Raw genomic sequence first — 21,717 nt, forward strand, 5'->3', positions numbered from 1 at the left:
ACTACCATAGTTAGAGAGAAAACCAATTTAAATTGTATTCACTTGGAATCAATGTACTTTAACAAACTAATATCATAAACCTGCCTATCTTCACAGACAATATATCTCCAGGCTTTTAAAGCAAATCTGGATAATGTCACACTAACATTTAAGCTTTTCCTGCTCTCTCTTTCCTCTTCCCTTTAGTTTGCTGGGCCCCTCTTCACCTTTTGTGAATGTGGAGGCTTATTTCATTGCCAACAGCCAGGTAATCTTGGCAATGTGTGCCCAGCTTCAATGAGGACCTGCTTCATTTCTCAGTTTTTGCACTTTGGCTTTCCCTTTGCCACACACACTCTGAAAGACAACTGCTACCTGGCTGGGTTTGATACTCCTAACATCTGCAGAAAAATAAGTTAAACCCCCCCTTCACTTACAAATCATCCCTGACTGAGGGCTTACAGAAAAGAACAAGCACTGTACCAATCCCACATTTCCTTGGTCTTTTTTAATCACCCCAGCAAATCCTTTCCTTAATCAAAACACAGCGTGTAAAAGTTTGAAGGGCAGTATGTTTACCTCCATTTCATCCACTAGAAAGCTACACACTACAGTTGCAAAGGACAATATTAAATAAACCAGCTCTCACATCACAGAGGAACCAAAACAGATTTTTTTTTTTCAATTTTGATTCATGCCTGCACAAGGTTTGGTAGCTCAGATCATATAGGTTACATCTGTTAATGTCGTGGATATAGCTCTCTCTTCAACCCATTCTCATAGCTTAGGGCTTTGCAGGAAGTCTGTTTGGATAGGAATCTATTCTACTGCTATTTAATAACACTATTAATGCCTAGTTAGAAAAAAAAATGTTCTCCTCACTGACAGAAACCAAGAAAAACTGAGACAAGGAAGGGTAGCTGTCAGATGCTGTCTCATTTACCAAAGCGGTTGGCCTTCCTTGGCTGATTTTCAGGTAGCCAAGTTACACAAAGTATCAGCCTCTGATCCTCTTATGGGCTAGTTAAGCCGGAGGAGCATCACCACCTTGCCACCTGACTATTATAATCTTCAGTAACGGCAACTTCTGCCACTTCTTCCCTTGGCCACTGGTGAGCTCTCTGTTCCCGCAGCAGCCTCCGCTCCTCTCGCCTCTTTAGCCGGTTCATCTGATGCTCCTCTTGCTTGGAGTACTGGAAGCGCTGCAAGAACAGGTCCTTGGCGTATTCGTACAGCTGCATGTCCAAGAAGTTCAGCTCCTCTATCCGCTGCCGCACATCCTCACCGATGTCCACGTTGGAGGCCCGTGTAACGTTGAACTGGGTGAAAGGGGAAATGAACTTCAGGTTGAATGTCCTCTCGAAGAGATACTGTGTTTTCCTCTGAAATTCGGTCAGCCCAAAGAAGGCCATGTTTTTCAGATTGTTCTTGGCGCTTTGGAGAAGAATCATATTCCTCTCGCTCTCGTTCATAAAAGTCAAGTTGTAACACCCCACCAGGCTGAGATCTGCCAGCATGCGCACCTGGCGGTTGTTGGCTAAGTTGTAGCTGCAGTCCATGAACTCCTCCAAACTGACTCCAGACCAGTCATCGCCCTCATAACAGGTAGGCAGCTCATCTGGTGTTGGGCTTCTTCCATCACACATATGAAGGGAAGTTTTCCATGTCGCGCCCCTCTGGACGTGCTTCCATTCACTCAAGTATCGTGACACCGGATCCCTCAGCATCGTGATGTAATAGAAGTTCCTGTAACATACCATTAAACACAATTTAAACTCAGTGGTTTTCCCTTTTTAATTCTCCAGTCGAATGATTACCAGTAACCACCACCACCATCCCTTCATTTCTTCAACATACGTTAAGTACTGGAAGCAACTATTTCTGAGATAGTAAAAAGCTTAAAGCTTCATAAACCCTGAATAAAATACAAGGGAGACTGGAAGAAAGACAGAAACAAAAGGAAATAAACAGCTATCAGAGAAAAGTAGTTACTTTGACCTATCAACTGTTCAGTGCTAGTTACTTCATGCAGAAGCCAATTAACAGAAGTGTACTCCCCACTACTTTAAAATGCTAACAGTACTATCAGAAAAAGTGGAAAAAATTATTTCTATAATCTTGTCACTTTCCTTCTGGACTGAGACATGCATGTGTACAAGATGATAATCCATACAGCACTTGGTCAGAGTATACGAGAAGCACGGGCAATACAATGTGGATGCTGCAAGTGCTAAAAATAACACCATGTGGAAGACTGGCATGAGCCACCTACTTAAGAAGAACCCTATTATTAAGTGGGTGGGAGTGAAGATAATGAGAGGCCCCAAATCCATTCACGTGACTTAATTTTAGACAAGTGGTTGATTGAAATTAGTTATAATCATGTAGTATAAAAGCATTTGTTGATATAAAGATTATCATTGTTCAACCTCACCTGTCAAGAATACAAAAGAGACACTAAGAAATATTGATTTGAAATAGAGCAAATAACTGCAGCACTCACATTGTCAATTTGTCTTTTAGCTCTTGAATTGAATTTGTACATCTATTTATGGCAATCTGAAATGGACTGCAATTGACTATGGTTCAAACAGGATTTTACAGATTGCATTTTTTACAGGGAAATGTTTTATACAATAACAACTAACCTAAATTACAGGGTGATATCATAAGGACAAAACAAAACCAAAATACTTATGATTTCTGTCAGCTAGAATAACTAGCAGAAGATTCATGACTAAAATTAACACACGGAATGGTACAAAAATAAGCTCATGAGTTTGTGTGACTCATCTGACTGCAAACAATACATTAATAAATCATGAGTCCTAAGATTTCTTAAGAAAACTCTGATCTAAATATTCTTCTTTAAGCCTAGACAAGGATGAAGCAAATAAGCAGGAGGCAAGCTTGCTTGAGACAAGTTACACTGGAAATACACCAACACTTTGTGAGGGGCATCTTATAACTAGTTAAATGAAAATTCTTGAAACTGCTAACAATCTCCAAGACCAGTACCCTTCTTTTTCAGGTATCACCCATTTTCTACCACTCAAGATGGTAAACAGCTTTTCCATAAACCTTGAATTTGTCATTAAGATAGACATCCCCACATTTTCCTAAAATGCAGATATATTCCCCAGTTCAGACAAAGCAAAAGGAAACAGAGCAGACCACTTTGTCCTTATTCATTCTGAGTTCTTCACCTAGAGGATATATAATATACTTTCTGGGATAAGATTATGAGGCCAAACTATGGACTATGGTCTGCTGCAGGGTCATTTCTTGAATTACTATCTAATGGAAATGGTTGTTTCAAAAATTATTTCACAGTAGAAAGGTTACAGGTGGAGGGATATAAACTAGGGAGTGCCATAGATATATTTTAATATCAATTGGGAGCTATGATTTCTGTTAACGTCAGATGATACCCTGAAGGATGACATTTCCAAAAAAACTGGGGCTTGGGTTTTCTGGCTGCCTCTCACACATGATCAAACTGTACTTCAGCTGTTTGGACCCACTTCAGTTATTTACACAGCTCATGTCAACAGAGAACTCAATGACTGTGCAGCCATTCCATAGAGAGATATTACTTAAATACCTCTTCATTGCTCCTGCAGAGTAGGAAGCACCAGAAATCCTCCTGTGTGCTCTGCAGTATAGCCCCACTATGAAAAACACCATCTTTATGTACTTCAAGCATGGCTTTCCCGTCTCAAATTGAATGCCCATCTCACCTTGGCTCTGCTGCATGTATGAGAGTACATTAAGAATTCCTTTCCAACTAATAGAACAAAAAGTGGACATTTCACTGGTATTGTGCAGATAAAGCAGCCAAACTCTCAAAACACACATAAACTCTGAGTATAAGACACTGTTATTGTAACATCCAGCAGGCACTGACAGGACTATTGTAGGAAATGATTGAGGATCCAGGCAGCAGACGTGAAAAAAATGGACAAAAATGCAGGAACAGTTGCCAACATCTGTATCAATGAAGACCAAGTATTGGCTTAGTCCTTGTACTGGTGCCTCTCACCTCTTTGGATAATTTTAGATGTTGATACATGGTAACAGATGCATTTAAAAGTTGCTCTCGACAATTGTTTATACCTCTAATAACAGTTCTGTCTTTCCTCACCCATCCCTAGCAGTCCCATTCAGGCATGACTCAGAGCAACAGCAATTAACAAAAATATCTCCTTTGCATCAATCATTTCCATTTCATCCCTGGATATGTAAATGTCTTTGATGTGCAATAAACAGGAATACGAAGCAAATGCAGGGAAATGAGAGGAGTGTGTCTTTGTGTGACTTCTGCAGCTTCCCTTGAGCAGACTGGGAAAGAAACTTTCACCTGCTCATTAATGCTTCTCCTTGTAACTACCTGACTTCTGAATCTGGCTCTGCTATCCTGATCGATTTCCTTCTTATTTGCATATCTTGCAGAGTGCTGCCTCCTTGTGTTAAGACTGAATGGCTTCTTCATCTGGAAGGAAATCTTTAACAGCAGCCTGATGCACATTTAGTTCCCAAGGCACTAACAGTGCAGCTATCCACACCACGTTCACACTTCACAACCTTCCATTTAACCTTCTGCTCATGACTTTCCATCACCTTTTCCATCACCTTTAACAAACCTAAGGTTGGAAGACCTTAGATTTCTTCCACCTGATCCTGGGTAACACTGTTAGAAAGCTACACAGATGAATAGGGGATGCTGACCAGCACTCATGGCATTGCTTCCACTACTATTATTTTTTTTTCAGTGAAAAGGATGTCATGTCTCTAGAATAATGATATAAATAAAAATATATAGGTTATGCACATTTGTTTCAGTTGGAAAATTATCAAAATTATCTCAGGAAATTGTTGACATTTATGGGTTAAACAGAGCAGCATTTCAGAGCTCTCAGTGCATAATATGCAGTTTTCAATCAGACTTGGAATGGCTGAGGAGTCAGCTCATAATAAAGACAAGAAGCAGTTCATAAAAAAGTGAAATGACAGGTCGCCTTCCATTTCCCCTTCCTTCACTATTCAGTAGAAGAGCATCAAGTCAACTGTACATTGAGTGTGCTTGAGCCAGTCTGAATACAGATGTGTGCTTGTTCTGTGTAAATGTCCTCCTTGCTTCCAGCGTGCTCCTGGCTGTGTTAAACTCCACAGGTAGCCACTGGGGGAAATACTCAGCAAAGAGCTAAGTGTTATTTTTTGTTTCCCTGGTTTGACAAAGCTAACTCATCACAGACTTGGCTTTGTTTCAATGGACTTCCATCATTGATTACTCAAACTGTTGCCACAGGCAGCCTTGGTGTTTAAAGACTAACCAAGCAGAATATGCTGGCATGTCAGTGAGCAGATGTTTTACAAAAAACCTTCCAAATTAATTAAAAAACATGCAAATTATATATATATAGTATACATACATACATATAAGCATGGACATGTGTGTGTCCATGTGTCCACATTTGTGCGTGTAAAAATTTATATGGCAATCCAGCATAAGCTGCTGTGGTCAATGAATGAAAAATCACAGTAAGTGCAAGTGGCAAAATGGCCACCTTAGGATGGTTGATTTTTAAGGGCAGGATGCTAAGCACCGTGGTGGTCAGACTTAGTAATCCGTGCAATAGCCTAGTCAAGCTAGTGTGTGCAGCTCACACAAGATGCCTGCAGAGAGAATCCATGAGAGACCACAGCCACAAACTTAGCACCAGGGTAGCACTGTCCTGTTCCTATTAGCTTGAGAAGTTCTGTATCTGAAATGATACTATTTAAACTGGAATTAGAAACCACCTGGAAATTCAGAAGGCTCTAGTCCCACCAGTATGAAATCCAGTCTCTTCATTAGCATTAGGGGAGAAAAAACAAAACAAAACAAAACAAAGCAAAAAAAACCCACCACAACCCAAACCTTTAATTAATAGAACAGATAAAATGAGCTTCTAGTTATAACCCAAGAACACGTATTTCTTTCACATTATAAGGTATTTTAGTATAAATACTCTAATCTTACATTAATCCTTCAATAGTATTGCCTGGATTTAGAAATTCATTTCAGAGGAGCATATTAGTGGGGGTGATCCCAAACCAGGGCGTTTTGCCTCTTCTATCACCACGGAACAGACATCCCAGCTGAGGCAGATTTACTAAACATGTGAAGAATCACCACGCATTGAGAACAAAAACATCCTGTAGGGCCTCCTGGGGAAGAGGATGAATGACATCTTCCCTAGCACTCTTGCTCTCGTGTGCAGCAGCCAGCACAAGGAGAGCTCACACAGCACTTGTGGAGGCTCAGAGTAGGGGAAAAGCGAGCTTTCCCCTCTTCATTTTAATACTGACGCAGAACCTTGTGTGTAAAGAGTGATGAGTTTCATAAAGGGGAAGAGAACACTCACAGCAGTTGGTGCAGGGATGGAGAAATATCTGAGGTGGAGAAAAAGGCAGTCACTGCAGAATATTTTGTGAGACGCTAACGGCCAGAAGAAAAAAAGAACCAAAATGACTGAAAAGCCCAGGTGCATCATAAAAACATCCACATTGTGGTTCTTCCTGGTAGCTGGGAAAATAAAAGCCCTGTTCAAGTTTATGACCCGAGCTGTTATGAGAAGTTAGCAGCTTTAGTCTTGGAAGTGGGTGTGCTCCCATGGCAAGCTCTGAAATGCCCGGCAAAAGCCATCCTGGCAGTACAGTTGTGCTAGTGACAGAGGTGGTCACAAGACAAAGGGTTAGGAAGGATCTGCACTGTGTGAACAAAAGCTGTGTGCTTCCCAGTTTTATCCAAAAGCCCACGTTCTCAGTGGCAATAACAGAGTAAACCACTGATCAGCTACCTCTCTTCAGGCAAAGTATCACCAGTCTGGGTAACAGTGCATAAAGGAGGGTAAATGTGTGAAACAAAAACATGGGCAATGCAATATGTGAACAATTAGGGAATGTGACCATACAACAGGGACGGTGGGGGAAGGCAGAAAGTGAAGTAGCATTGTTGGGCTGGTGCTGATACGAACTGGTCAAGTTGTCCTGGCATAATGCAGATGTACCATCTCATGGCTGGCAGCTTTACTGTGCAGAGTGTCACTGCATCCATGCTGTGCTTAATTTACAGATAATCCGCCCAGTGTAACAAAACCAAACTGTATACTTCTTTTTCTGAACAACCTGACTGCAGAGAAAATGCGATGAAGCAGCATGCAAACTATATACATGTCCATACGGCTGCAAGAAGCTAATCCACCAAGCTGGATAAACACTGGCCAGCCTGCAGACTTCTGTGAAGATGATGTAGCAACAGCACATAGGTTTCTTAAGCTTAGCGTCTGCCAGAGGATGCTAGACCACTGTGATGAGAATGCTTTTCTAAGACATCTGTTACCAAAGTTTGTGACCTTAATACTGTCAGCTGTCCTCTCAGGTTTTTCATGGGTTTCTTTGTATGTGTCCTTTACTGAAAGCGTCATTAAGACAGCAGTCACCAATAAGAAGTCAATGCTCATCCATTCTTATTGCATACATCATCAATTCAGCATGTAGGAAAAAACACTTAATTGGCAAGTTTCTCACAGGATCTGAGCACCCACCACTTCACTCTTTTTAACTGGAATGGTGAGCACTGTGCTTACTTCAGATAGTGGCTGTAATGTCCTATAGACACTCAGCTACTCTACATTAAAGGCAAATTTGTTGTTGACTTCAGCAGAGTTAAATCTAAGAATTATAACTTGCATTTTGAGGTACAAAATTAGATATGCCTCATAATTCCTCTGGGATTTTGTCCCATGGCTTTGAATCCAACCAGAAAAAATTGGTCAGTTTCCTATTTCCAAATTGGCCACAAGCTTGTGCTGTTTAACTGCTCCTTTTGCTATCCCAGTGACATATGGTGCAGCTAAATTTGTAGGGCATGCTTACTCAGGGGTGGGACAGGACACTACTTCCAGAGTAAGATACCCAAATGCTACGTGTCTAAACAAACTCTAAAGCCAACAGGGAGCTGCTCAACCCAGTCAGTGGTGTCTGGAGAGTGATGCAGCTGGCCAAAATTACATGCCAACACTGACATGAACTGTACCACTGTACAGACTCCCTATACAATGCACTGTGCACATTGACCACTGTGGGATCTTAGATACCCGCTGACTTGGAGATGCCTAAATGTAGACACCTACACAGAAGTCTCAACCTGTAAGGTGGATCCCACACCTGCAGTCAAAGACTCCCTGCCTGCACAGATGTATTCACAGAGTGGGAACTTTAGGCCAATCTTGAAAACTAACCTGTAACGTAACATTTTGAAGAGAGTGAGAAGTAACTACAGAGTACATACATGATGTTACTTTTTGTACCTATCATATATATATACGTGTGTATATATTATATATATATATATATACACCAGTCACGTTATCTCTTTGTAAGCGTGTTTTAAGAGCTGGAGCGTTCCCCAGATAAACAGTTTTAAGTAAGTATTGTATTATTTCACACACATCTCCAAAACAGCAGTTAGAAAAACAGTCTGCCATAGGGAGACAGATAAGATAGGGAGAGGGCTTAGAGTCAGACAACTGGTATCATATTTCTGGTTCTGGAAAGCAAAGGTGATTGCTCAGGAAGTTACTTGTGATGACAGTCTGTTAACAGTCAAGAGAAATTTGGTGTTTGGGTACTGGGAAGCACTTACAAAATGTGACAACTCACATTTCATTGCATGTTAGGAGGGGTACCACTTCTTACCAGTTTCAGTTTCTATTACTTTAACCTGTTGCTTTAGCACTCATAAAAGTCCTGATTTTTTCGGTTTAGAAATTGCAAACACTATTTTTTTAAAATATCCTCTGAAATAACAAATTAAATCCCATAACTGTGCTATCAGAAAAAAAAAAAAATATATCAAAAAAGCTTTAAAGCCCTTTGATTTTTTTGGTTTTTTATTTTTTGCATGGCTGCTGATGTGAAGATTAGTGTCCCACAGCTGATTAAAGAATGTCAGATGACAAGGAATGTCTTTAGAGATCACTCACTCTCTGACATCAAACAACTTTTAACAGCAGTGATTTAGGGTAGTCCAGAAGGGTAGAAGAAAGCGAGTGAACCTGTGGCAACACAAATGCTGCATGTACAACATCAGGAATTTTTCCACGTATGGAGCCTAATTTTCCTTCAAGTGAAGCTAGGGCAAATTCAGTAATAATGTAAAGCTATGCCAGCATATGAGAATTTGAAAATAGCTTTGTTTCAATATATATATGTGTGTGTGTATATATATATATATTTAAAGACCTTAAAAATCCAGCGGTACATCTGTACAATAACCAATGGCAACAAACACATTTATAGAGATTACTCTTCTTAAATATGTTACATATGAAGGCAAGTGGCCTGGGACTATGCAAACTGAGAACCTTGTTTTGAAGGACTGTAGGCTTTTGAAGTTGGGAACTGTGACTTTCTACATGCATCTTCGATAAGCAACAGATTTTGTAAGTAGTGAATAACCATAGAAGTAGCAATCATGTTGTCTACATGTCATATTACCATAAGCCCCTCAAAATCATTAGCAAAAATGGATCTTGGGATCTGCTCTGCACAAAACAAACTCAGACTGTTGAAACTTTTTTCTTGACACAAGAGAATATCTATTTATGAAGATGCAGACTTTAATGAAGTATTTTAAACAGATGTCTAAGGCATGAGGTGGGTACCAAACGGCAGCCTTCCAGTACATACGAGGAGGTTACTGAGAAGATGGAACCATGTTTTTCACTGACATGCATGAGAGGATAATAAGAGACAATGGTCAAAAATTGAAAAAGAGGAGGATACATGGAAAATAATTTCCGCTAGGAGGATAATTAAGTTTTGGGAAAGCTTTGCCTGAAGAAGTTGTGCACCTTCCATCTTTGGAGGTTTTGAGGACCCAACTGGACAGAACCCCAAGCAACCCTGTCTACATTGAGTGTTGACCTTGCTGTAAGAAGGGAGTTGGGTTAGAGACCTCCCAAGGTTTCTCCCCACCCCAGTGGTTCTGTGTTTCTGTGTGACTGTGCACAGTCTTCTGTCACCAAATGCACAGTCCTGTCAGAAGACACATCAAAACAGAATCAGCCCGCCAACAGTATTGTACCTGTCCTCCCTTGTTCCTTCCTAGCTACCAAAGACTGAGTACAGGGAATGTGCTTTGCCTTTTACAAGACTTTTTGCATATGGTTTTAAGTAGGGGTATAACACTCTGAATCAGCACAGCCTGAATTATTGAGAAACTTCATGAATATTTATTTCAATGACACTTCGTTCAATAGAGTCTCTAGAAATTGGAGAGGACAGTGCAGAAACTACATGTGCTTAAAGAAATGAACTCTCTTCACAAGTATCAAGTCTGGGTCCTGAACAGCTCCTAGACTAATGAAATGATCTATCTACCCATGGTTTTAATCCCAGTATATTAGAAAATGCACATAGATGGCATATGAATGTGTGAGTTTTCTGAACTAATGCATAACTTTCTTGTGTGCTGCATTTAGGATTAGGCACAAATTTTCAAACGCAGAGCATAAAATTAGGCTAAGTTAATGAAGAAAATACAGGGTATAAAGAGCTAAGAATGCTCGAGTACATGGAAAGCATGGTCTGCTGTTTTATTCAGCTACAGGAGGCACCCAGGGTCATCGGTCTCCTTCCCTAGCAGTACAGATATGAGCACTCTGTTATCCCTTTCAAAAAACATCCTATCCCCTTTTGAAATATTATTTTCATTCCATTGCTCTGGTTGTGTTGCTTCTCATGGTTAGGAACGTGATTTTCATTCCCAAACTAAACTTATTTCTGGCCCAGTTACATCCAGTTTTCTTGAGTTAGCACTGCAAATACATCGATATAATTTATATTTGAACATCAGAGGAGGAGAGAAGGCCTTTAAAGCCTTTATTATACAAAGTTGAACTAGTTGTTGTCCTTTCTGGTAAGACAAGCCAGAAGTAAGCCAGCTGCAGTCCCCCAAAACTGTTTAGTCACACTTAGACTGTTTCACCCAAAGATGCATCCCAAATTTTCCAACGTTTCACCTTTCCATGAGAGCTTTTGATATGGGGCTCACAAAAGTAAGCCATGCTGGAGACAGCTGAGATCAGTTCTGGTTTTTGACCACACAAGCAGCCCTTCCTTGTATTTGACCTTGCATGACTTCACATTTCACTGTACACAGCTAGAACTGGGCAAAATTTCACATGAGGTTTCAGAGATGCTTTGTATAACAAATACTTCCTTATCTCTACTGGCAATGTATTTAATATCTGACCACCTTCACAGTACATTTTTGTTGTTGTTGATGGTTTTTTGAGGGGAGGAACAGAGGCGGGGCATAACTCTGGAAACTCATCCTCACTATGTTACTGGCTAATATATAGGAGTCCTTTCACTCCTCCTTCCTTTTCAGCTGGTAAGCACTCAGTTTATAGAGGAAATCCATTTCAGCAGGACTGCATTGTGTGATCTTGCACTTTGTGCTACCAAACTTCATTCCACCTCTTAGTGAAATCCTCAAGGTCATTAAGCAAATTCCATTAACATACTTAAGCTTTTTGTGCCAACACCATTAATGAAAACATGAAATAGGATCAGAGCTAAGACCAGCCCTGAGGAAATTCATTAATAACTTTAATTTAGAAAAAAAAAAAATCACAGAAAGTTCCTATTTCAGCACATCTTATTTTGTTACCTTCCATCTACCAGCTTCTTCTCCATCAGAAAATTCTTATACTCAGCCCCATGTTTTCTGTCTTGTATAACAAACTACGCAGATGCTGCTCCATCAAATACTTTACTCAGGGTAAATTTGCCATCTTCTACCAGAGAAAGAGGCCAGGTATTTATGCGTCTCAGCCCAAAGGCTGAGAATGGTGGCTCCAGCTTTGCTGCACATCAGAACACAAAGAAAGGTTAAGATGGGGAAATGACAATTTGTTTGGGAGTGTAGCAGACTGGAATAGAAATGTACAGCTTAGGCGATTTGACAGAAAAACAAATCTGCCACTTTCCATCAAAGAGCCTTGATACAAATTGTAAATCATTTCTTGATGAAACACAAATCTAATGACGTTCCCCCTAGAGATTTTTGTTCCTTGCCTAAATTGTATCGTGCTCAATTGTACCAAGTGTTCTTTAAATTGCCGAAAAGAGTGAAGTAGCAAGAGCTTTGCTGAAATAAATATAAACATAAAATGCAACACTGAAATCAAATAATAAGAATCTGGTTATTCTATCAAGCACATGCATAATAAAAATCCTGTACCTTGTAAGAAACAGCATATGAGCACATGCCATTCAAATGCAATAAATACAAATAGCGTCCACAAGATTCTTTAAAGATACTGTATGCAAGACCACGCGTACCTTTGTGGCAGAGAATAATAAATCCTCTGTGGCCAGGAATGGAAAGGGAGGAATCCATTCCTCATGCTGCCCTCATTCTATCTCACCCCCCTTGTGCACAGATCATCGCCAGGTCTCATAAGGACCATGAAAATCTGGGGCACGTGTGACACCTTTACTCAAGAACATGATTTCTCCTATCTCTGCCTTTGCTATGCCACCATGCAGAAAGGAAAGAGAAATAAGGAAGTATTTGCACTGCTTTCCTCCCTGCCTCCTCCTAGAGCTGTCTCTAGCCCCAGCTTGGGGGAAAAACACTGAACCTGCCTCTGTCAGAGAGATGTTACAAGTACAGGAGAGACAAGCAATGGGGATGACCCACAGGCCTCAAATGGCAGCAGAAAACAAGGACTGGGAAGAGAAATGAGAGGTGATGACAGGCAAGGGACAAGAGAAGAGCGAACCTGGAGACAGTCCAGCAAGAGGGACCCACAGCTAGAGCTTGTTCCATCAACTTGGCTTCCAAGGGTTACAGAAACTATACTGGGAGGGGACCCGCCAAGTGTGATACCTATAATCATCGGTAATGGTTTAGCACAGCAAAGTATCCCTTATGTACACAGAACAAGACACGAAACCTTCCTCATGGCCAGGTCCCAGCCCCTCAGCAGCTGCCAGCAAGGCTGGAGAACGTCCCTGTTTCGGGAGCAGTCTGCCCAGCATGGGGCACTGCCTGTGCTAATGGTAACAGAGCTCCGGCCACCCTCAGCTCCAGCTCTGATGCAAAGAGCTGGGGACACAGAATTCCTGCCCATTTGGTGACTTAGCATAAGGTCTTCTGTAATGGTTGTAAAGAAAGAACAAAACAAAACAAAAAAAAAAAACAAAAACACGTACACCTTGTTACAGAATTATGAGAGGTCTGTTGTCACGAGTCCTATCTGCCTGCAAGAATACATCTCATTGGTAAAATCCAATCCCACAAAATCCCTGAAAACAGGGATATTTCCAAAGTACAAATAGCCTTGTCTGCCTTCCAGAATACACAGGTACAAATGGACAACAACACTGGGGAAACAGACAAATAGTAAAATGTAGCCAGACCCTTAAATCTTCCGAGTTTTATATTTGTTCAGCCAGATTCTGTTGAGCCTGTAGCAGAGCAAAAATATTTATGTTAAAATTAACTACGATGTTTACTTCACCCTCTTCCTCATTTTGTACGAGCTGTTGCTGTTCCATTTTATTCTCTGGCTGGGTGAGACAAGCAGCACGGACATCACCCATGTTCCTCTCTATAGCTGGCTTCATCAGAAACCAAGTTTTTGCCACAAGTGGCATGCATCCAGGCTCCCTCTCTAATTTCCAACTAATAGTTTGGTTGCAGACGCTCTCATCCAAATCTGGGATGCTCAAGTGAAGGTTCTGTGGGATTTTTCACTGCAACACATTTTGAATCAGTACAGTAATTCTGCTCAATTAATAAAGTAATTAACAATAAAAAGGCCCAGTAATTGAAATCCCTTTGAAAGTACATCAATTTATTCGCTCTAAGCTTTGCCTCAAGTCTTTATTAATTCTGACATCAAGCATAATGACCTTAAATTATAAATGATCGTCACAAAATCCAGACATTATAACCATTTTCTTGCCCTACATGCCGAGTTTTTAAAACATCTAGGTTTCATTACCACAAATGATGTAAACAAAATGACCTGTATGTGTTTACCTGTCATGCAGGCAAAAAGACAACATGGATATTAAAGAATTTCAGGTGATGCTACTAAGGAAAACATCGTAAGAATAGTCTTTCCTATTAATTCAATGAAACAATTCACAAAAACTAAGGAAATCACTCAGGTGTAAGATGAAATGTTAACTTTGCTTCTCCTAATATTCCTCCTCTTACGATCTAATGGTATGTTTTTTTTTCTCTCTCTCTTTTTTTTTTCTGTAAGACATTAAGTAAGCAAACAATGGGGTATTCAAATTTGATAATTATAAGACAGAGTACTGACTTCCCATTTTACATTGTACTTTGTGTTTAAACTAAAATACTTGATAACATCTAATTAAAGCCAGAAATGCTTCCAGTGAACAGCACAACTCAAAGCTATAAGCAAAATTGCTTCTTCCCCTTCCATCGACCTCCTGACTTTTCTTTCTGCATCAGTTTAGACTGCCATATATAAAAAAAAATTTCCACAAGGGGGCCCTCTTATCTTCCCCAAATCTTAGCGAACACAACATGCTGTCAGAAAGTGTATGTTATAAACCTTTTGTCTACAGATACCATGGTATCTTAGAACAAAGTTTTTGCCAACTAGAATTTAGTTAATTGTAGAATTTAATACAACAAAAACTGTAATTTGAAAGTGAACCATTTATTTTGTATGTACAATTCTACTGTATATCTGTCAAGCATGTACTTTGATAAAGCTTTTCCAATACTAGCTCTAATAACCAGCTAACATGGGACCTCATACACCCCCCCACACACACACACTTGCACACACGTGCACACACATGCACACACACACACACACACAGAATCAGTTCAAATTGCCATGGGGAGGCAGCCTCCAAGATGCCTGCTGGCTGTACTTTATTGCAATTTGCAGGGTGAGCCCAAAGTAAGCACTATTCACGATTCCAGTTCTGTGTGCATGCATCCCCCAGGCACAACAGTTAAGGTACAAATGGCATTAAACATATTTACACGGTCCTCTCAGCTCCCAACAGATATGGAAAACAAATCGTTTTTGGGATAACTTCTTATTTGCCTTAATATTTTCAGTGTTTTACGGAGACAGTTCTATATAGCCTCATCTTCCTAACTCAATTGTGGCTCCGTGAGGTTATTATTATTTACCATCCATTCCCGACAGAAATTGGACCATCTCTTTCTTCTGACCTCAAGTCTTAGCAAACAAAGCTTCTCAAGCCCATACCAGGCTGAGCATTGTACTATATCAGCTGTGGATGTTGTGCACTGAGAAAGGAACGAAAAAAAGGACTAAGATGAAATAAAGAAGCCTAGGCGTGTAACCTCCAATTTTTATAAGGGATACTTTACCTTTCAGGGAAACTAGCAAGCAGGCAATTATGTGAATTCAGCCTTGCTGATACAGCACAAACCCACCAATCTGCTAACTCGTTCGAGTAAATCTCTGCACATTGATCTGCAAACTTTAAGCAAAGTTTTCATGATCATGCAGCAATACTGCCATATGATATGGTCACATTTAACAAATGTTGACGACAGAATTCAGTCTGCAGCAACACTTTATGCACCCAGGTAAAATTAAACACCCAAGGTGCTGATTGGACGCCATATGAATAACTGTCTGCAGCAAGCCATCAGGGATATCTTTAGCACAGCAGCCCTCCTCTGGAATGGGCAAATCCTAATCAATGGAGCACATCTGTACAGTGGAGGGAAAGCACTTCCAAATCCCTTCAGGCCTTGAACTGACTACTTGAAGCATGACATTTGATTAGCCTTATTATCTCAACTCATTTATATATAAACGTTGTTTGGGGCCATGAAGCAATCCAGCCCTTACTAAAATCCAGCCACAGTCTCTGAGCTGATGTTCCCACTCCTCTTCTGTCTGTAAAAACAAGGAGGAATTTCTTCTTTCTTGAACTGTGGGTTATAATCTTTGCCATTTTATTATTGTAAAATAACATCCTCCTCTCACACTAGAGCAGCAGACTGTTGCTGTACTTCCCCACATATGCAAATGGATCAGCCTTCCTAGCCTTTCCCTACAGAGATATTTGACATTGAGACTCAACGTGATCTAGCATCTTTCTGAACTAGAGGCCAGGGGAATACTGTGCAGGACTTTATTTTCAAATGTAGCTTTCACTGAAATTAATGAACATCTGTGCAGATGCTGAACATGAATTCAGGCTGCAGGAAAAATAAAAAACAAACAAAAAAAAAACATCTGAAATGAAGCCTAAGAGCTACAAATACCTAATGGTAAGGTTCTTTGTCTTCGCAAGTTTAGGATTTCTTCCCTTCCCTTCGAAGAGTCAGAGTACTTTTCAGGTCACAAACTTATCTTGCTCTGAAGAAAACAGGATGATAACAGAATTATGAAAGATAATTACATGTTAACAAGGAGCAGAGTTGCTGACATGGATCCTAAGTAACACAAACATTTGAATATGAAACATTCATTAGGTTTCCTTTATAGACTCCATAAACTGCTTTCTTCTTTATATCAAAATATTACTGTCAATATAATCCAGCAGTGATAGAAACAGGAAACCAAAATTCAGGTTAATAATAACATCATGAATACTTCCCTGCAGTTTTAATGATTTCAATGTCTGTATCTTTAAATTAATGGATTGTATTGCACAGACTGGGCCAATCTTACTTTTGATACATACACTGAATATTAAATTATTTTACATAAATTAATCTGTGCATATCAAAAAGAAATCTCGTTGTGCTGAAGATATTCTACCTGCCCTACCTGATCATTGAAAATGGAAAAAAAAAAAGAAAAAGAAAAAAAGAAAACGAAATGGAGGCAAACAAACCTGTTCTTTGATTGATTGTTTGTTTGCTTGTTTTGCAGATATTCCTTTCCAGTGGGGCTTTTCTTAAGGCAAATTTTTTGTTAATAATTATCTTATTTTTCATATATGGCAAAACTATACATCACAACATTCCTACTAAATGCTGTTTAGCATCTGCATCTCCTCTCTCCATCTTGAGACAGCAGCTGCTATATGTTCAAGCTCAACTATGGCTCTACCTAGCTGAAAAGGATGTTTACATGCACATAGACCTTTATTCATGACACTTTAATTTGCTGCATGGCCTTAATAAATTTGCCAGCATTAAGCATACTCATGCAAACCATGGCTCTAAAAATAACTCACTTCAGACATTCAGACATTTTTCCATGTTGTTTCCAGTAACAGCACTTTCACTGCTAGGAACAATGATTAACACAGGCAGGGCTTTATCATCAAGAAATCATCCTTGGACAAGCAGCAGGAACCCTCAAAGGTGTAGCAAGACGAGCTGAAGGGCCACATTAGTATTCCCTGAGCATTAATGGAAAAAACCTGACACTACAGCCAGGCAAGTCCAGTGACCAAGGTAAGCAGGCATGGGCAATGCCTTCATCTTAACATCCAACAGCAGTCCCAAAGGTGAGGGCTGGGGGCAATGGCCACCAGACTGCATATTCTCCCCAAAGGCCCTGAGACATTTTGCTCACAGGCCAGAAATCCACCTCCCCCTGTCCAGCAAGAGACCAAAGCCTGCAGACTAGCAGACTACCTATCTACAGACTAATGGTAGCCTGCAGCCTACCTTGTGGGGAGAGCAGATGCTGGTGGGAAGGGAAGGCACGGGTTTCATAAAGACAGTCACAGCTTTGATTGCTTTTCCTTTTTGCCCCGTTATTCTCAAAAGAAGAAGAAATGTTTACAACAGATGCTGTGCAAACAGTAATGGAGCAGGCAATGAAGGAAGAGGGGAAGAGCACGCAGGCTGAGTTTTCTTGATTTTTTCACCCTTCAAAGTAATGGTCTTACCTCATCCCAAAACATGCCTGCATTTATTGTAAAACAGCGAGCAAACTGAACAAACCACTGATCTACAAATGTGTGTAACACAGAGAGCTGGCATCAGAGAAAACCAGAGTGGGGTGGTGTCACTGAGCAGGGACTGTGCAGCTGGCTCACAAAGCCAGGCTGATGGTGTGCACACAGGAGACACATCCACCCCAGCACAAAAACTGCACCACAGCGACTTCTAAACAGCGTGGAAGTAATGAATGCTGATTGGAAAAGCCCCCATCTCCAGGCAAATGGCTTTCTTAGGAACCATAGAAAAAAACACAACACTATACTGAAATATACTTGCAGAATTTCCAAGGAAAGTTATTCCAAAAAAAAGGAGGGGAGCACTCAAAAGTGTGGAAAAACATTAAAATCCAGTCAGAATCTGCAGTTTTGAGCAAAAAAACATTACCCCAGAGCAGCCATGACCGCTGCTCACTATGCTAAGCCTATTCAGTCTGGCCTTTTAGCTACACACTGGAGATGCACAACACTGGAGCAAGAATTGTTTAGGTTTAGGCACATGGCTACTTCCCCACCTGCCAGTTTCACAGAATTGCCCTCATTTGTGCCTCACCCTCTACAAGCTCTTGGATGGGATGCTTTGTTCCACTTGGGATTTTCAAATTTTGGCTCACTGAAACTGGGCTGAAATGGAGCCACCCCATTTTTGCATCCCAGACATACAGACTTACTCTCAAATGGCTCAGTCCAGTTCATTGTGCATCAGGTATATTACTGTAATTTCAGGTTTTCTTAACAAATCTGAGAGCCAGAAATGATTTTGAAAAAAAAAAAAAAAACAAAAAAACCACCAACACCCTCAGTGTAACTTCAAACCCTAGATGTCCTATAACAGTTACATTATTGAAACTTTTCAAATGGACTTTGTTCTGTTAAACTCAGCCTGAATGTGGCTTTGGCTTTCTAAAAAGGCCTAAGGATGATAATTTTGTTATGTAAAAATAAATAAATAAACATATAGAAAAGGAAAATGTCATATTAAAAAGGACTGCAAGGAGCTATTTGACTAGTTCATGGAAGACAAACTCACCAAGAGCTATTAAATAGAGAGACATCTTCACTAAGCAAGAAATTTTCAAGCCTTGAACTTTTAGACTAGGGAGTATATTCAGGGGTATCATCATTATGTGCTTGTCGTGTTGGGGACAACAAATTAGGCTAGATGGACCTTTGGTCTGATTCAGCTTGGCCATCCCTGTTCTACTATATTCTTCTATCAAGCCACCCACAAAGCCAGACCTTTTTTTATTAACAGTGATGAGAAAAATATTTCACGTGCTGATGAGTTAATTCAAAGAAAAGCAAAACAAACAAACAAATAAATAAGACAAAGGATCTCTACAGTTTTAGTCATAAGTACAAAGAAGACTTTGGATGTCATTCCTGCCATAGAAAATGTTCTCTCACCTACAATAAGAAATTTGTTAAAAAAATATATTAAAAATTATTATTAAAAATTAAAAATTATTATTAAAAATTAAAATTATATTAAAAATTATAAAAAATAAAACTAGATCTTGAAATGCAGGCATCACAAATTGCAGTTCTCTACCACTTGTAAAAATGAATACTTTCCATTCATTTACAAAAAGACTATCAGAAAATATATTATTACCGCTGTTTGGTAGGAGGCAACATCAAACAGCACGTCAGCTCTGAGAGAAATGAACCACAGAAACAGACTGGATGCGGGAAGTGAGCGTGGATGTCCAGCACAAAGGAGAGGAGCATCCCTTTTAGGCCACAGTGCAGAAAGGGCAGCTGAGATCCTCAGGCAGGCTGAAAAATGGCTCACCCCCTCCACCACATTTAATATCAGGTCTGTGTGTAGATGGGTGGCCTGGCAATACAAACACAACCCATAGCAAATGTCGGCATATGACCGTGTTTCTGTCAGACTGGTCAGAGTACATGACACAGTGCCTCCACTGTTTTTATACTTTTACATGTGCCAGAAGTGAGAGGACAGATGATATCTGCTGGGGCACAAGGGTTATGCAGAATGAAAATACTTAATCCAGCATAGCGTTTTCTGGCACAAAAATAATTTAACAACTTCTCCTGAACATCCTGAATTGGCAAAGTGAGTTAATGCTGGAGCAGTACCGGTTGCACTGGTTGTTTACACCACTTTTGAGCAAATAGAAGGAGATCTAAAGCCAGTTCAACTGTATTGTCAAACTACAGCCTTGAACTCTAACCTGTTACCACTGTGCAGGAGTTACTCTGGATGTATGAATTATACACCCACACGAGGACAATCTGCTCAGCCTTGCTGCCCTGCACACTTCTGTATGCCTGTCCTACATCGGGCTATGCCATTCTTTCCATGTAGTATACATTTCCTTGTTCTAGTGTACTACAACTAAGTAAATGACACAACTGAAAAATTAAATTTCCTAAATGTTGAATGTCACACATAAAATTTAAAGGAGTGCAACATATCTAATAACAATACCGTGGCACTTCTGTGAGAAAATATATGCATAAAAGCCTCTATTACAAGCTGAAATATTGTCCTCAGAGTTAGAAAATGACAGAAATAACATTATTTGTGCAGCTTTATTTTGCCATTACGATACCATATTTAGTTGCAATAAAAATTATTATTTTTCCACAGGACCCCTGCTTTGTTCAGTGCACAGAACAGGCAGTGCTCAGCAAGTGAGATGGCTGTTCAGTACTTCTTTTTATCATCATCTTAATGCACGTAGTTCAATGTTTTGTTTACGGCATGTCACATAGACTCTGCTCATACTACAGAATTTTACATTTGCTTATGACCATTACTAGCACTACCATCCTTACAATATATTGTACGTGGTGCGGGTGGCTTTTTGTCTTTGTTGATTTGTTGTGTTTTTTTTGTCTTTATTTATTTATTTATTTATTTTTGCATACTGTTTCCTACAACTCCTATTAAAAACCTGTAATAACAACAAAAGACCTAAGGATAAACTTTTGGCAAATTGGGAAAAGCAATGCAAGAGGAAGCAGTGCTGTGTGTTGCTCTCCCTCCATCAGTGAGGGTTCTAATGCAGATGTTTCACAGAGGTAGCCAGGACATCATTTATTATCATTACTTATATCTTCTGCCTGGTCTTTTGGAGCAGAATTCACTGCCTATGGAGTAGTCATACTCTCATACTTTTGCCCATTGAATCTTGACGTCACAGAACCACAGAATCACAGAATCATCTAGGTTGGAAGAGACCTCCAAGATCACCTAGTCCAACCTCTGACCTAACACTAACAAGTCCTCCACTAAACGGGGACCAAAATGAAACAGCATCCAACCAAGGACTGTGGACATATTTCTTGCTCAAAGAAGCAGGAGCCACAGAGCTACAACAGCCTTGTGGGCGACAGGAGAGGCAAGCTTGAACCCCTCAGGCAGTGGAAGAAAATAAAGAAACATCTCTCAGTTCCTACATACCACCACCAGCTGTTGCAGAAGCAGCTGTGTGTATTGTTTTGTGTGGCACACACTTATACCTGCAGGTGTTGTGTGCTGCACAGCTCCCAAAGCAAGGCATACCATGGCTTGGTACTCACTCCTTAGGACCTGAGGCCTCAGACTGCTGAATTCCTCATTAATACTGAAGCTGCTGGTAATCAGGCCACCTCTTTTCAGTTCCAACTGGAAACCTGAACTTGGGCAACTAGATGATAAAATATCAGCATCTTGAGGATTTAGTAATCTACATTACAGTCTTGCTGTGTTTACTGATTACAAGTGTGCAC

General features: G+C 40.1%; 1 protein-coding gene across 1 annotated transcript in view; it reads right to left on the reverse strand.

The window, feature by feature from the left end:
- Nucleotides 1-1,019: 1,019 nt before the first annotated feature.
- HS6ST3 (heparan sulfate 6-O-sulfotransferase 3) overlaps nucleotides 1,020-21,717 on the reverse strand; it is a 316,546-nt gene continuing 295,848 nt past the window's right edge. Inside the window, exon 2 of the mRNA XM_035557033.1 lies at nucleotides 1,020-1,725. Within this exon, the coding sequence (XP_035412926.1) occupies nucleotides 1,020-1,725 (706 nt within the window). The remainder of the gene's footprint in view (nucleotides 1,726-21,717) is intronic.

The sequence above is a fragment of the Cygnus atratus genome, chromosome 1 (assembly GCF_013377495.2).
Source record: "Cygnus atratus isolate AKBS03 ecotype Queensland, Australia chromosome 1, CAtr_DNAZoo_HiC_assembly, whole genome shotgun sequence".
Lineage (NCBI taxonomy): Eukaryota > Metazoa > Chordata > Aves > Anseriformes > Anatidae > Cygnus > Cygnus atratus.